General features: G+C 52.6%; 1 protein-coding gene across 2 annotated transcripts in view; it reads left to right on the top strand.

Moving 5' to 3' along the window:
- Positions 1-16,267, top strand: part of Cdc42bpb (CDC42 binding protein kinase beta) — an 89,139-nt gene that overhangs the window by 52,316 nt on the left and 20,556 nt on the right. For both annotated transcript variants that reach the window (XM_021645529.2, XM_021645528.2), the window contains exons 7-19: positions 1,971-2,171; positions 4,232-4,480; positions 5,341-5,420; positions 7,232-7,398; positions 7,481-7,600; positions 8,743-8,876; positions 9,428-9,670; positions 10,611-10,721; positions 11,790-12,034; positions 12,120-12,225; positions 12,525-12,649; positions 12,988-13,093; positions 15,910-16,058. In XM_021645529.2, coding sequence (XP_021501204.1) covers positions 1,971-2,171; positions 4,232-4,480; positions 5,341-5,420; positions 7,232-7,398; positions 7,481-7,600; positions 8,743-8,876; positions 9,428-9,670; positions 10,611-10,721; positions 11,790-12,034; positions 12,120-12,225; positions 12,525-12,649; positions 12,988-13,093; positions 15,910-16,058 — 2,036 coding nt within the window. The remainder of the gene's footprint in view (positions 1-1,970; positions 2,172-4,231; positions 4,481-5,340; positions 5,421-7,231; positions 7,399-7,480; positions 7,601-8,742; positions 8,877-9,427; positions 9,671-10,610; positions 10,722-11,789; positions 12,035-12,119; positions 12,226-12,524; positions 12,650-12,987; positions 13,094-15,909; positions 16,059-16,267) is intronic.

The following is a 16,267-nucleotide window of genomic DNA, read 5'->3' as shown; positions in this document are numbered from 1 at the left end:
GAGGAATTTTTAAAGTTTGAAAATCGTGTGTGCATGCCATGTGCGGCTGTGTGTGTGAGGTATAGCGTGCATGCGTGTGGAGGTGAGAAGACAGCCTTGGGTGGCATGCTTCCGAATCGATCATTTTCTTTTGGAGATGGGGTGGGTCCCTCACTGGGCTAGAGCTCAGAGTGGGCTCTGCCGGCTGCCGGTGGCCTTGGGAGGAGGGCCTCAGGACCCTCCTGTCCCCCTCCCCGGCCCTGGGGTTAGAGGGTGTGCCTCTGTGCGCCCCCACCCCTGGCTTCCTTTAACAGTGTGGGACGGAACTATAGAGCTCCAGATCCCCAGTGTTGTAGGGACAGCAGCTACCAACACGACCGTCTTTCAGTCCGCCTTTTCTGTTTGTTGGCCTGTGGGTGCCACTGGGGATTTGTCAGGTTTTCCAGACCCCTGGCTGGTTAAGCGTGCCGCACTAGAGTCGGTGAGGCCAGCCCTTTCCTCGGAAAAGCACTGGGAGGGCTGGGCTCCCTGCTGTTCCAGGTAGCTTTCTGCCAGGTGAGCATTCCCACGCAGGGCTCCTTAGTACAGAGTGCTGTGTGCACCAGCTGCCGTTTGTTGTGGGGCAGAAGGTACTGGCTCAGCTGGTGCCTCAGGTCAGACCAACACTGTGGCTAAGCGGCCTGTGAGTAGCCGGTCTGTTGCCTCACTGATCAGCGCCCACCCCGGTTTAACCGCACCATGTGTCCTTGCATTCTCTCCTGTGGCCACACGCCTCTGCAGCCCTGTCCAGGAAGCTTAAAAGTCACACCTAAGTGTGATGCCAGGTGTTCCAAAAGTGAGCGGCCCTGCTGTGTTTCCAAGCAGCATGTGTGCAGACGCCAGCTGACTGCAATACGTGGGCCATGCAGACGCCAGCTGACCTCGCTATGCAGGCCATGCAGATGCTGGCTGACCTCGCTGTGCAGGCCATGCAGACGCCGGCTGACCTCGCTGTGCAGGCCATGCTGATGCCAGCTGACACCACTGCATGGGTTCTGGAGCTGTGTGTACTCTCCATTGCACTGTGCTTTTTTGTTTTTAAATTTCGACCGCACATTGACTTCTTGGCAGATTGGTGCTATGGTCAAATCCAAGTCCATTCTTCTGGTGAGGAGAGAATATCCTTGGCGCGTCTGCAGTGTCATCTCCCACAGTGACATTTACCCCCTCCCCACCTTTGCCGAGTGCAGCCACTGCAGGCTGTGCGTGAGCTGCTGTTCTGAAAGCGCTGGCAGAGCCCCTTCTGTCCGCTCCAGCCAACACTCCTATACTGCTCCCTGGCGCACTGCCTGTCCCCTTCCCCAGGGCACCCCGGGGAGTCTGGTCCCCGCTTAGATGGGCCTGTGCACACTGCTCCATTGCTGCTGAGCCTCAGTGGTGGAGATCCGCTGTGTGGTGGCCACTGCTCCGCGGTGGCTCCTCTGTTACCCAGCCCTTTCCTGGGATGTTGGGCTGGCCCTCCCTGATAGCAGCTGTCCGGAGTGCAGCCTCTGCCTCAGGCCTGCTGATGTGAGTCGGGGAAGACTCTCCCCAACAGAATCTTTGTTTTCTCTTGGGAATCGATTCATGCTGGGCCACATGAATGTTTTCCCTCTAGATACACAGGTGGGCTGTACTAGGAAGCCATAGCCCGCTCGGTCCTTTCCTAAGGCCTGTGTTAAGTAGGAAAGTGCAGGGCTAGCCTGGGCACGGGGTCTCTGGACTACCCTGGAGTGGGCAGCAGGGGCGCAGGTGCTACCTCTGGGGGCTCAGGCCCACTGGAATGTCACAAAGTTGGGGCTGCAAGAGGACTTGTGTGTGCTGCGTTTTGACTTATCTGGTCCTTGATTTCTGATCATTTGCTGCTCTTGTCCCCTGACTGTTTTGTTTTCTGTTACTGCTGCATTTAAGGAAGGTGAGAAACATGTCGCTAAGAGATGCTCTTGTCTCCCTTCATCACCTCTCCCTCCCAGGTTCAGTCTTCTGTGGCTGTGGGCACACCCGACTACATCTCACCAGAGATCCTGCAGGCCATGGAAGACGGCATGGGCAAATACGGGCCTGAGTGTGACTGGTGGTCCCTGGGCGTCTGCATGTATGAGATGCTGTACGGGGAAACCCCGTTTTATGCAGAGTCTCTGGTGGAGACCTACGGGAAGATCATGAACCACGAGGTGGGGTGCTGTGCCTGCCCAGGCCACTGTGCGGGATGCCGGGAAGAGGCTGGTGGTGTTTGGGCCACGTGGGGTGGAGGGGCAGAGGTTTGAGACACCATCAGCGTAAGGGGTGACACTGCACACATGGAGCAGAAGGGAAGACGTGTTTCAAAGATGGCGGCGCCTGTGTTCCCGGGCCGCAGACTCGTAGAGGAGAAGCAGGCTGTGTGGAACATGTGTGCACGTAGCTGGGAAGAGCCTGGGGTGCTGGGGGTCAGTCACGAGTGAGCTCGCCTCCACATGGAGCGTCATTCCTTCCCTGATCCCAGGCCGCTTCTTCCCTCTTTCAAGCTTTCTGTCACCTTGATGTTGTTTCCTCCCCCTCCTCCCCCAGTGCATAACTGATTGGACACGGGTGAACACATACACGCTCGGCAGCCGTCTGCCACAGAGCTACACACCTAGCAGACCCGTGGGGTAGGATTTCTTTTCCGGTCTGCTGTAGCAGAGAGGAGCACCGATAAATGTGCGTGCATGCACACGCCTACCCACATCCTGAAAATGGAGTTATATGCAGTTGACCTGTCTTTCAGCCACTACCTCCCGTTAATTGCTCATGTTGGGAGCAGATTGACATAAAAACGGTACATTGCTTTATATTTCATTTCAAGTCACAGTAAAAACTACGCTTAGGATATTTTCAGGCTGCGGAGATGGCTCCATCGGTAAAGTGTTTGCTGTGCAGTTGTGCAAGCCTGAGTTTGAAGCCCCAGCACCCACGTGAAAACCAGTGTGGCAATGCACAGCTGCCCCCCGATGGAGGGCTAGGCAGGCCCTGGGGCCGGCCGGTGTAGACAGAGCAGTGAGCTCCGGCCTCAGGGAGGCCTTTTGCAAAAATAAGTCAAGGCGGAAGGTAATTGAGGAGGACCCCAGACAGACACACGCACGCGCGCACACCCCTTCACAGAATAGAGGTATCTTCTTATAAATAAGTGCTTTGTAGAAAGAGTTCACACGTTGTGTACTCGCCTTGAGCAGATGGTCAGAACCACCCTCATGGTGTGGACTCGCTGCTAACTGCGAGGGCTTAGGCGCTGGGTGTGCTCATCTGCGGGCCGGGCTGGTGCCTCTGCGCCCACCTGCCGAACCTTCACTCTGGCCCTGTGGAGAACCTAGCCAATACACCCCTTGACATGTGTGGCGCCTGTGTGAAACTCAGCTCTCAGCCCTGTGCTGTGTGTGTGATCGGGCTTCTGCTTGCATTTTTGGCATTTTTACCTCACACACAGACACGTTTCTCATGGTCAGTGTGTTCTGTCCTTTATAAACAAGGTCCTTTCGTAGGAGTTCAGTTGATCAGTCCTTCTCTTGGTCAAGGTGCAGATGTGCTAAGTCAGGGGTTCAGTCTGCCCTTTGCTCCTGGTGTCACAGAACACATGGTCTGTGCTATTCCTGCATGGTGAGGTGTGGACACTGAGGCATTCTCTTTTTTAAGAGGCAGCGCTGGCCAGGCTCCGGTCCATGCTCGTTACTGTTTGAAGAGCCACAAGTCTAGTCTGTGAGCCTTGCCTGTGGGCAGTGCTAACGTGTCAGCATTTGGTTATATTAATTAATTATGTGTTGTACGTATGGTACATGTATGTACATGCATGTGCCACAGCACATGTTGGAAACATGTTGTGGTGTTCTTCCCTCTGTTCACATGGTTTTGGAGATCAAACTCCTTTTGCCAGAATCCAAGGCAAGTGAGTGCCATTTACCCACTGAGCAGGCCCAAAGGAATGCTTTTCTTATTTGCCCTTTTGGAATTTAAATTCTGTAGCCTCAGCCAGGCTGTGGGAATGCCTTTAATCCCAGCACTCAGGAGGCTGAGGCAGGTGGATTTCTGTGACTTTAAGGCCAGCCTGGTCTACAGAGTTCCAGGACAGCCAGGGCTACACAGGGAAACCCTGTTGCAGGGGGGACATTCCTAGTTTCAGCTTACCCTTGGTTAGTCATGAAGGGAGGATTACTTCCTGTGTGGTCTGCACATCTCGGGTTTTTCTGACTGTGTCCCCTGGCTGTCCCTTCCTCCCCAGGAGCGGTTTCAGTTCCCATCCCACGTCACCGACGTCTCTGAAGAAGCGAAAGACCTTATTCAGAGACTGATCTGCAGCAGAGAACGCCGGCTCGGGCAGAATGGAATAGAGGATTTTAAGAAGCATGCCTTTTTTGAAGGTCTAAATTGGGAAAATATCCGAAACCTTGAAGCACCCTACATTCCCGATGTGAGCAGTCCTTCTGACACATCCAACTTTGACGTGGATGACGACGTGCTAAGGAACACCGTGAGTGCCCCGTGCATGTCCCCTGGGGCTGCTTCCTGGTGGGCCTGAGCAGCAGCACGTCTCCTCCCAGATGCCTGACAAGTCAGTGTGGTGCAGAACTAGAGCTGGAGAGATGGCTCAGCCGTCTTCAGAGGGACCCAAGTTCTGGTCCCAGCACTCAGATGAGGCAGCTCACAGCTGCTGCCCCTCCAGCTCCAGGGGCTCCAGCACATGCTTACACACGTGTGGCAGACACACACCCACACATAAAATAACAATTAAGGTAGCTGGGTGTGGTAATGCATATTTAACCCCAGAACCATTGGTGGCAGAGACAGGTAGGTGTCCCTGAGTTCAAGACCAGCCTGCTCTACCTAGTGAGTTCCAGGCCTGCCAGGTGTGTATAGTAAGATCCTGTCTAGAAGTTACCTTTATTTTTTATTTTTTTATTTTTTTTTTAAGTTTTACAGTTATTTTCAAGCCTTCAGCTTTGTCCTTTGTGTTCTTTTAAAAGATGATGGCTCACTCTTTTGATTTAAAAAAAAAAAACGTTCACGTTGTAGCACATGGAAAGCATTTTCACTTTTATTTTTCCTGTATTTTATACCTTTTAATTCAGCGTTAGATTCATTGTTGTGCTGCAGCTTCATTGTTGCCATGGCTACCTCTGTATCTAAAGGTGCGAGGCCCAGGGAGCCTGGGCCATGAGCCTGCCTGGCGCTCTGGCAAGCCTACATAGCTTCTGCTTTATGCAGCTGGAGCTCAGGGTAGTGACAGCAGGAACAGGGGTTTGGTGGGGCTTTTTGTTTTGTTTTGTGTTTTGTAGTATTGTGCTGCTTATTTGAAGGAAGATTACATTTGTGTTATGTGTCCTTATGCAGGAAATATTACCTCCTGGCTCTCACACAGGCTTCTCTGGACTGCATTTGCCGTTCATTGGTTTTACGTTTACGACAGAAAGGTATGACTGCCTTATGTCTCTTCAGTAGGGTAGGCACAGCCCGAGGTGGGCTCTGAAGTGTCTGCGCATGCCATAAGGGCTGGGAGGATGTTGTTCCAGTGAGACGCAGGGAGAATCTTTGGTCCTTTATTGATTGCTATAGGTGTGAGTCCGCACCAGCTGGCTTTTCCTGTAAAGAGCAAGATAGTGAGCTTGGTCGTGTGCCACGTCACAATGTTGTGGTCAGCAACAGACCACATACACACACATACACAGCGGAGGTGTGAAATCCCTGTTGCCTGGCAGTGCCAGCCTCTGCCGATTGTGGTAGTGCTCCTGCACCGGGGACATGCATAAGTTCAGCGCACGTGCCTGACGTGTAACAAAGGACTGCTCCCAGCTCACGTAGCTGCAGCCCACTCTTGTGTGAACACTGAGGCTGGAGACGCAGGTTGGCAGTTAGGAGCCTGGATGCTCCTCCAGAGGACTGGGGTTCCGTTCCCAGCGCTCACAGGACAGTTCACAGCCATGACTTGGTCCCAGAGATCTTGACACCCTCTTCTGGCCTCCTTGGGCACTGTATGGATGTGATACAGAGGTGTATAAGCAGGCAAAGCACTCATACACACACCATAAAATGGAAAAGCATTGGGGCTGGAGCCCAGCAGCAGCACTTGGCAGCATGCATGGGGTCCTAGGTTCCCGCCCTGGTGGCGGGGGCGAGGAGGGGGGGGTGGGACATGTCAGAAACAGCTGCAAAGGCTCATGGAAGGTACAGGAACAGGACGTGCCCACAGGCTATAGTTGGTGAGTCCTAGGTGTAGACTGTCAGATGGTGGGATTTATTTTGGTGAAAGCCACTGGTGGCCACAGCTTTTTCTGTTCGCACTCAGCCAAGAAGCCTTTAGCGCTCACTCACTGCCTGCTTTTGTCTGTACTGGCTTCCTGGCTCCTACTTGCCGCCAGTGGAGTTGGAGTTCTGTTCCTCCTGGGATCCATCCGTGTGTGGCCTCGGCCAGTGGTGGTGATGCGCCATGGGTAGCTCCTGTCTGTGACGCCGCAGTCATGGCTGGCACCTTGCCACTCCTGGTCCAGGTGGCGTCAGTGCCCACAGTGCAGTGGGGTGCTCACAGGGCGCTGGCCACACTCCTGCAGCCCCACCTGCCTGTGAAGACGGTTTGGAAGGAGGGGTCTAAGACTCCGCCTTGTGATAGACTGCAGAAATGCTGGTTGGCTTATAGTCTGTAACAGAAGGAAGGGGGGCGCCGGTGCCCAGCTCATCGTATGCCCTGAGCAAACTGAGCAGAGCTGAGAAGCACACGCAGCAGTTCAAGGGTCAGGCTGTCTTCAGTGGAGCTGTCTTCCGCTTCCACTGAGCAAGGGAGGGAACTCAGTCAGGAGAGTGGTCGCGAATCAGCTGATCCTGCACAGCTGAGCCGCATGTCCAGAGGCCTGCCGTGTGCCACTTCGCCTGCAGCTCTCCCAGCTGGTGCGAGGCAGAACGGCGAGCCTTTGACCACTTACCAGTGGGCCGTGCTTCCCTGCAAGCCCAACTCGCTGGGCAGAAGACCTTAGTTTTGCTTTTCCATTTGGGCGTGAGCGGTGATTTATTTCCAAGTCAGCATCCATTCTCTGCGTGTCCTGCGCAGCCTCCCTCTCCCCGAGCGATGGGAAGTAAGGCGCTCTTGTCTAACTTTGGCTCTAAATACAAAGAAGTCTTCTCACAGGTGCCTTGTGCGCTGCTTTGAAAAGACTCAGCCCAGAAAGCCTGTCCGTGCTGACGGAGGCCCTGCCGGCTCTCTGTAGATAAGAAAGCCTGTTGCTCTTTGCAGCTGCTTTTCTGACCGAGGCTCTCTGAAGAGCATGATGCAGTCTAACACATTAACCAAAGATGAAGATGTGCAGCGGGACTTGGAGAACAGCTTGCAGATCGAAGCTTACGAGCGAAGGATACGAAGGCTGGAGCAGGAGAAGCTAGAGCTGAGCCGGAAGCTGCAGGGTAAGCCCTGGCGTAGCCTGAGGTGGGCCAGGCTCCTGCCCCGCGCACTCGGCTGCCGTTCTCAATGCTCTCTCTCCCTCAGAGTCCACCCAGACTGTTCAGTCCCTCCACGGCTCCACACGGACCCTGGGCAACTCAAACCGAGACAAGGAAATCAAGAGGCTGAATGAGGAAATTGAACGTCTGAAGAATAAGATGGCAGGTCGGTGCTCTCGCCGTCAGCCTCTTGCTCTTTATTCTTGAACGCTACTCTCCTGTTTTCAGAACCTTTTTTTCTAGGGTGGACAAGTAGGGAAAAACCATAAAGCTTTTGCAAGCTTACGTGGAGTTGTGGCACGTTGTCCATATTTGAAATTGTTTTCCTTCCTTACTTGGTTCTGCTGATGTAGTTGTCTCCATAAATGCTTACTTTTCCCTTGCACTTAACTTGCCTGATTATTGCCCTAGAATTCCGGGGTTCAGCCTCCCACCTCCCACCTCCACCCTCTTTCGTTTTGTAGGGAAGTTTGTCTTACATGTAGGAGTGTTTTGCCTGCGTGCATATGTGTGTACCGTATGCTTTCTTGGTACCTGTTGAGGTCAGAAGAGGAAGTCGGATTCCCTAGAACTGAGTGACAGGTAGCTGTGACCCACCATGTGGTGCTGGGCACCGAAACTGTGCCCAGGTCCTCTGGACATGTGCTCTTACCCATTCCTTGGATTCTCCAGCACCTTCCAACTCTGCTTATAGTTCTCGTCCTGAAACTCTCTGAGGTCTCCACTCACTCCTGAACCAGGTCCCTTAGCCACATGTGGTAGACTCTTGCATCAACTCTGTCTCCAGGTTACATTTGAAGATTGTCCTCTCCATTTCTGATCAGACCCCACCATCCTGATGTCTATTATTCACCAATGAAATACTGTCTTCCACCCTGGGAGAGGGCCAGCACTTTGGGGTGTTGGAGGGACTGAGGCAAGGCAGTCTTTGAGCAGAGTCTCCAGAATATAACAGATGGTTAGGGTAAACACTGAGAAGCCTGGAGGTGGTGTGTGAGGCCAGTGCTTGGGTCCAAGGAAAGGCTTCTGAGTGAGGACAGTGTGAGGCTGGCAAGGGGGTGCAGTGGTGCTGGCCACCAGACCGGACAGTTAGCCCTTAGTCCTGCTGCCCACAAGCTGGCCCCTGACCTCCACACCTCACTGCGGCGTGCACGTGGGCACACACTACACACGCATACATGTGAGGTAAACAAATGGAAACTGGTGAAGAAAACTCTTATCTGGGAATTAGATAATTTCAGGTCAGTAAATCAGCCAACATAAAGTCACTGTACACAGAGGAACACGATTTCTTTCTCTTCCGTCCAGATTCAAACAGGCTTGAACGACAGTTTGAGGATACAGTGACTCTTCGCCAGGAGCATGAGGACTCCACACATCGGCTGAAAGGCCTGGAAAAGCAGTACCGCCTGGTGCGGCAGGAGAAAGAAGAACTGCACAAGGTAGCACAGCCTGTCTGTGTGAGGAGCCTAAGCCTGAGGAGGCCTGTGTGTGAGGAGGACCCTGAGGAGACCTGTGTGTGAGGAGGACTCTGAGGAGGCCTGTGTATGAGGAGGACTGTGTGAGGAGGACTCTGAGGAGACCTGTGTGTGAGGAGGACTCTGAGGAGACCTGTGTGTGAGGAGGACTGTGTGTGAGGAGGACCCTGAGGAGGCCTGTGTGTGAGGAGACCTGTTTGTGAGGAGGACTGTGTGTGAGGAGGACCCTGAGGAGGACTCTGAGGAGGCCTGTGTGTGAGGAGGACTGTGTGTGAGGAGGACCCTGAGGAGACCTGTGTGTGAGGAGGACTGTGTGTGAGGAAGACTCTGAGGAGACCTGTGTGTGAGGAGGATCCTGAGGAGGACTGTGTGTGAAGTAGGCTGGCTGGTGCTGAGCACCCACATCATGTAGGGCATCTTGTTCCCAGGAGCAGTTTCCAAACCCATGACCATAATTTGAATCACTTTCAACTTTAATATGACAAAATAGAGCTTACAGAATTCTTTTCCTTCAGCAATTGGTAGAAGCTTCGGAGCGATTGAAGTCCCAGACCAAAGAACTCAAAGACGCCCATCAGCAGCGGAAGCGGGCCCTGCAGGAGTTTTCAGAGCTCAATGAGCGCATGGCGGAGCTCAGGTCCCAGAAGCAGAAGGTGTCGCGCCAGCTCCGTGACAAGGAGGAGGAGATGGAGGTGGCCATGCAGAAGATTGACTCCATGAGGCAGGACATCCGGAAATCTGAGAAGCTCAGGAAGGAGGTACCTTTCCTTTCCTTTATTTTATCTACCGGTGTGACCGTGGGTGCGCATGTACTGGTGAATCTGTCGGTCAGAGGACAGCTTGTAGGGGTCGGGTTTCTCCTCCACCATGTGGGCTCCAGAGACTGGGACCAAGTCATTAGGCTGAGGTGCAGGGGCTTCTTTCTGGCTTTTAAGAATTTGAGTTTAAAAAAAAAAAAACCACACTTGGGTGTTTTTAACCGGGTGTATATGTACGTATGTGTGTGTATATATACATAAAAGCCTGGTTTCAGGCTAGGCACCTGAGCAGGAGGAGTTTCGGTCTTCTGGTGGTGTCCTCAGGCCTGCCTGGAGTGCTGTCGCCCTGGGCAGGCTCCGCGTCCTAAGTTCGTGGCAGGCACTTGCCGATGGTGGTGGACAGCCTGGCAGGGCGTGCTCTGGTGCCTTCGTGTGCAGGCTGTCAGCCCCAAACGCCTGTTTGTTTCTCAGTTTCCTTTCGTGTATCCGTAGTGGTAGTCAGTCCAGTTAGTTAGCGAAACCCCCAAGAATTACGGGTAAAGTGATAGGCCGCCTCGCTTTGTCCTGAGACTTTGGGCACACGGACAAAACAAGCTTGGTCTTCAGTTAATTGTCACCTGTCTGACTGGGTCATGGGCACGTGGGCTTTTCTCTCCTTTTGAGGATGTTTGAATTTTCATTTAAAAACAAGATTGTAAGTGTAACAGTTTTTTTTAATTACACCCTCCAGTGTCGGAATTGTTTCCACAAACTGGGAGCTTTTCTTGAATTTAAGCCTCAGATCATCTATTTAGCTAGAACTCGGGCTTGTTTCAGTCCAGCTAAAGTGTCCCTCAGCCTTCAACGCATGCTGAAGCTGGTACAGGGAAACTGGATGGAGACTTGTGCTCAGCCCTTCGGCCAGGTTCTGGTTGTAAGAGGCAGATCTGCTCTTTCTTAGCTGGAATCTCGGCTTGAGGATGCAGCCGCCGAGGCCTCTAAGGAGCGGAAACTGCGTGAGCACAGCGAGAGCTTCTGCAAGCAGATGGAGAGCGAGCTCGAGGCCCTCAAGGTAGAGCTTCTTCCCCGGGGCGCTGCCTATCTCCAGGGCAACTTCCAGGAGGTAGAGGTGCGGGAGGACGTGTGGCCACGGCCCTTTTAACAGTTTCCACTGTAAAAGCCAAGTCCATTCCTTTGTTGTATGAAAGTTTCAGGCTTTGTGGTCAGTGCTGCTGGGTGAGCAGGGGATGCCTCCTTCCTGTCCTGATTTCCTGCACTTGGGCATGCTCAGTTCTGGAAAAGCCAGGTCGAGCCAAGTCCTGTTGTTGATGTGACAGAGGGCAGTCAGAAGGCTTGGAGAGCACAGTCAAGAGTGAGGGGCCAGGGCCAGGCCATCAGTGTGCTCTTGACCTCTGGAGCCCGGGCCTCCATATCGCTGGGGTTGTGGTGGCGCCCTGTCCTTTCAGCCCTTCTGCCATGGTATTCCTCTTCCTCTTTGCCATCACTGGATCCAGCTCTCAGCCACACTGTTTCCCAGACTGTTTCCTCAGACTAACTCTCTGCTGGCTCTTTGCCACATTCCACACATACAGCCAGCAGTGAGTGAAGAACCATCAGGGACACCCTGCACTCCTTCCTGGTGCCCTGGACCCAGTCTGCAGTGTGCCCAGCCTGAGTCAGCCCCTCTCTGCGGCCTTCCCCAGCCACGCCAGCCTTCCCAGTAGACCCGGCCGTCTTTGCCCCAGCGTGCCTGTGCGCACTATCTGTGCTGCCTCAGATCCCTTACAGCCCAGGTGGCCCCACACCTGTCCCATGTCCCAGGCTCTCCTTCCCTTACCTAGTGCCCTGCTGTCACCCTTCTGCTGCCTGCCCCTGAGAGCAGGACCTCAGCGCCTCTTCAGTCACTGGAAGGTCTGTGCCAGGCAGTCAGCACCCAGAGTCCTGAGTGAATGGGCAAACAGCACAGCGCTGAGGTGCCAAGCCTGTGCATGGGCCGCAGGGCAGGCGCTGTCCCCCAAACTCGCCTGTGGTTTAGAAGGCCTGCCTCCCCCACATGGCTCTGCAGTTCTAGGTGGCAGACGGCATCGTGCCCTTGAGGAAGGACACAGAGGCTGTGGTTTATTTTGACCTTTATTTGAAGGTGAAGCAGGGAGGCCGGGGTCCAGCGGCTGCGTTGGAACACCAGCAGGAGATCTCCAAAATCAAGTCAGAGCTTGAGAAGAAAGTCCTGTTCTATGAGGAGGAGCTGGTCCGCCGAGAGGCCTCCCATGTGCTCGAAGTAAAGAACGTGAAGAAAGAGGTACACGACTCAGAAAGCCACCAATTGGCCCTGCAGAAAGAAATCCTAATGCTGAAAGACAAGTTGGAAAAGTCAAAGCGAGAGCGGTAGGTGCTGGTGGCCCCAGTGAGGGAGGGAAGCCCAGTGGCACCCTGCCGCTGCAGGGTCTGAGGCCCTCCATCCCCTGCACAGGCACAGTGAGCTGGAGGAGGCCGTCGGCACCGTGAAAGACAAGTACGAGCGGGAAAGAGCGATGCTGTTTGATGAAAACAAGAAGCTGACAGCTGAAAACGAAAAGGTGACTTAGTTTGCACCACCACCCGGGGGAGCTGCTGCTTTCTCACTTGAGTTTTTTGGAAGCCTCGTGCCTCTCTTAAATATTTTGACATTTAGATGAAATGATACGTTCGGCCCTTTAAATGTCGAAAAGCTGCTCCTCCTTGGCGCTGTCGCTTCCTAGGTCAGATTTTTACTGAGCTGAGACTTGGGTTAGGGACAGGGTAAGCCCCACCGTGCTGACAGCCGCAGAGCTGGCATCGCTGTGCTGCGCAGAGGCGCCAGACAGACCTGTGATGTGGTGACATTGTTTAATTGCAGCTTTGTTCCTTTGTGGATAAACTAACAGCCCAAAATAGACAGCTGGAAGATGAGCTGCAGGACCTGGCATCCAAGAAGGAGTCGGTCGCGCACTGGGAAGCACAGATCGCAGAGATCATTCAGTGGTACGTGCCAGGTGCGGTGTGGAGGGCCTCTGCCTTGGCCACACTCGTCCTGCAGGCTGCGGTGCGCTCGCTGCTGTTAGCCTGAACCCCTGCCTCTAGGAAGCAGTGCTCTTCACACTGGACTGAGGGCGGGAGACCCCTTAGGACTTGGGTTGAACGGCTCATGCTCCTCATTGCGGGTGACACAGCGGAGAGCTGCCGTGGCAATGTCCGCACACCTGGGGAGCCCCTGCTCTCTGCTCAAGAGAGGCGGCTGGTGCTCTGGCCACAGAGGCGTGGTCCTGAGGAAGGCAGGCACTGCTCGTCTTCAGAAGAGAAATCTCTATCCCCCCATGTAGGGTCAGCGATGAGAAGGATGCCAGGGGCTACCTTCAAGCCCTTGCCTCTAAGATGACTGAGGAGCTGGAGACTTTGAGAAGCTCCAGTTTGGGATCAAGAACCCTGGTAAGATGCCGTCAAAGCTTGATTTCTCCTAGCGAGCTCACTGGTGGGTTCATTGTAAGTGACTGTGCAGCTTAGGGGCCATTCAGATGCGTGCAGGGAAGCAGCTTGTGTCGCTCGCAGGACAGCTAGCAGCTCTCAGTCCATGCTGCTCATGGCCTCATTTCCTTAGCTGTCAACTTGTGACATACTTAGAAATCACTGTGACCCAGCATGGGAGTGTAGGTGCTCCTAGAGGCCAGAGGCGCCAGAGCCTCCTGGAGCTGAGCAGCTGGGCAGGAGTGCTGACCTTGAGCACTCTGCAGGAAGAGCCTCAGTGGCTGGAGCCATCTCTGCTGCCCATTCTCCTCTCTTAAGACTAGATGAGTAATGTGTATGTATGTATATAAGTGAATAAAAGGTAGTAAAAGCAACGTAGAATTTTATTTAGAACGTAAAATTGGTCATCTTACATTTTATTGAGATAAGGTCTCTCTGTGTTGCCCTGGCTGTCCTGAAACTCTTTGTGTTAATCAGGCTGGCCTGGAACTCAGAGATCCTCCTGCCTCTGCCACCGAGTGCTGGGATTAAAGGCATGCGCTACCACGCCATTCTGCAGAGGGGCAGAAAAGCGACCATGCACTTGACTCTGGTGGAAACCATTTTTTGGTTTTAGATTCTAGATTAAGAAACACCAATTAGGCTATTCAGTGAGTTTGGGGTTAGGGAAGTAGCTTAGTTGGTGAAGTGCCTCCTACAAATACGAGAACCTAAGTCTGACCCATAGCACCCAAGTGAAAACTCTAAGTGCAGCGGCAGACCCTGCAGCTCTTGCCGGGAGGACAGACAGGGCGGTTCCTGGGCTTGCTGGCAGCCAGTTTACACTGATTGCCGAGCCTAAGGCCCAGTGAGGAGACTATTTCTCAGAAAGTAAGAAAAACTCCTGGGAAACAGTACCCGGGGTTGACAGCTGCCCTCTGTACTTGTGCACCCATGTGCAAGCACACAGCAAAAACAACTAAAACGCAAAGTAAATTCAGGAATATTCAGTAAGTTTATTCTATTGCCAGGCAGTGGTGGCGCACCTTTTAATCCCAGCACTCAGGAGGCAGAGGCAGGCAGATCTCTGTGAGTTCCAGGCCAGCCTGGTCAACAAATAGAGTGTCAGGACTGCCAGGGCGACCCAGAGAAACCCTGTCTTGAAAAAGAAAGAAAGAAAAAATGTATATCCTATTTCTCGTTTTTTTGTTCTACTTTAGTTATATTTGCATACACATTTGTAGCCGTTTATTTGCACTTAGGAAAGCTGGTTTGCTTTATTCACTGTAGCTTCATTTTAGTAGGTTAGTCCTTTATTCCTCCTTTTCCTCCTAATAATTTTAGCCTTTTACTGTGAGTAGGAATCAGTAATGACCTAGGGTGAAGAAGTAGTAAAATGTTTCAGGATTAGAGGGAGAAACTAACAGACCTCATATGGCTTATAAGTGTCCAGTTAACCAGCACACAAACGGTACCACGAAAATCAGGTGTTTGTTTAAAAGTTACAGCAGACATGTTGGCATCCACCTTTGATCCCAGAACTTAAGAAGCAGAGGCAGGACGGATCTCTATGAGTTCAAGGCCAGCCTAATATATGTAAACAGTTTTAGGTTAGCCAGGGCTATACAGTGAGACCCTGTCACACAAAAAAGGAAAGAAAGGGAAAAAGAAAACCCAAGTAGAAGTACTGGGGAAACGGCTCTGGCCAGGTACAGGGAAAGGCAAAGGCGCATGTTCTAGCTACAACACTCTGTAGCAGGAAGAGTGTACCTGCCATACAGTTGTCTCCTGACCTTCACGTGCTTGCCAGAGCACAGCCACACACGCCAAGGAAGAATGTTCTGTCTGCGTGTGTGTGTGCTTGGCGCAAGTCCAAGAGAGTGAATGTTGGAGCTCCTAGAACGGGAGTTACAGGTGGCTGTTAGCCGCCATGTGAGTGAGGGCACTGAACCCAGGTCCTCTTGAAGAGCAACAGGTGCTCTTCACTGCTGAGCCATCACTCCAGCTCAGAATGAAAAAGAAAAACATTAAACAGAGGCAGGCGTGGTGACGCACACCTACAGCCCTCAAACTGGAGTTGGGCTACATAGTGAGACTCTCTCAGAACTGTTTGTTTGTTTTGTTTTGTTAGTGTTTTGAGACAGAGTCCCGCTATGTAATCTTTGCCAGCCTGCAACTCACTGTTAGACCAGGCTGGCCTGGAACTCACGGAGATCCTCCTGCCTTTGCCGTCCAAGCTCTGGGATTAAGTACTACCACCCCCAGCTTAAACTCTGTTTTTAAGGGCTTCTGGAAAGGGCTGGAGAGGTGGTGAAGAGTTACACTGACCTTCCCTGGGACCCAGGCTTGGGTCCTAGCACCCATGCCTGGCAGCTCACAACCACTGTAACTCCAGCTCCAGGGTAGCCAAGCCTCTGGTCTTCGTGGGCACAGGCAGTTACGTGGCCGTACGAACACACATACACACGCAGTACATAAAAGTAAAAATAGTGAAACTGTCTCTTTTCAAAAAGACTTCTAAGGAAGAATTAGAGTTAAAAAAATAATACCCTGGAGATTTAGCTCAGTTGTAGGGCACTTTCCTAGCGGGCCCTTGCTCAGAGCTCATTCTTCAGCACTACAGAAAGAAATAATTATAAATACTAGAACTAAAAACGGGACTGATGAAGGTTAATTTGTAAATATAATACTAAAGGTGTAAGACTGAAAATGTGAATTACTTGTTTGTATTCATTTTATTAAGTAAAATGTATTTTTTAATTGATTTAAAATCTATTTTGTTACTTTAACCAATGTCGAAGGATCCACTGTGGAAAGTTCGTCGGAGCCAGAAGCTGGACATGTCCGCGCGGCTGGAGCTTCAGTCTGCTCTTGAGGCTGAGATCCGTGCCAAGCAGCTCGTCCAGGAGGAGCTGAGGAAGGTCAAAGACACAAACCTGTCCTTTGAAAGGTCGGTTTTTCTTTGAGCTGACCTCACAGAGGAGCTGGGGCTCTGTGTGACCTTGGAGGCTAAGCAGGGCGACCAGGAATGTAAGGTGTAGAGCTCTTAGTGCTGTACAAGAGTCAGGTGGGGAGACTGCCTTTTCCACACGGGTACAGTCCAGTGTTCTCAGGAAGTAATGAGGACCTCAGTGCACGCCTGTAATCCCAGCGCTCAGG

The sequence above is a fragment of the Meriones unguiculatus genome, chromosome 7, assembly GCF_030254825.1.
Source record: "Meriones unguiculatus strain TT.TT164.6M chromosome 7, Bangor_MerUng_6.1, whole genome shotgun sequence".
NCBI lineage: Eukaryota > Metazoa > Chordata > Mammalia > Rodentia > Muridae > Meriones > Meriones unguiculatus.
This window is presented reverse-complemented; position numbering and strand designations above follow the sequence as displayed.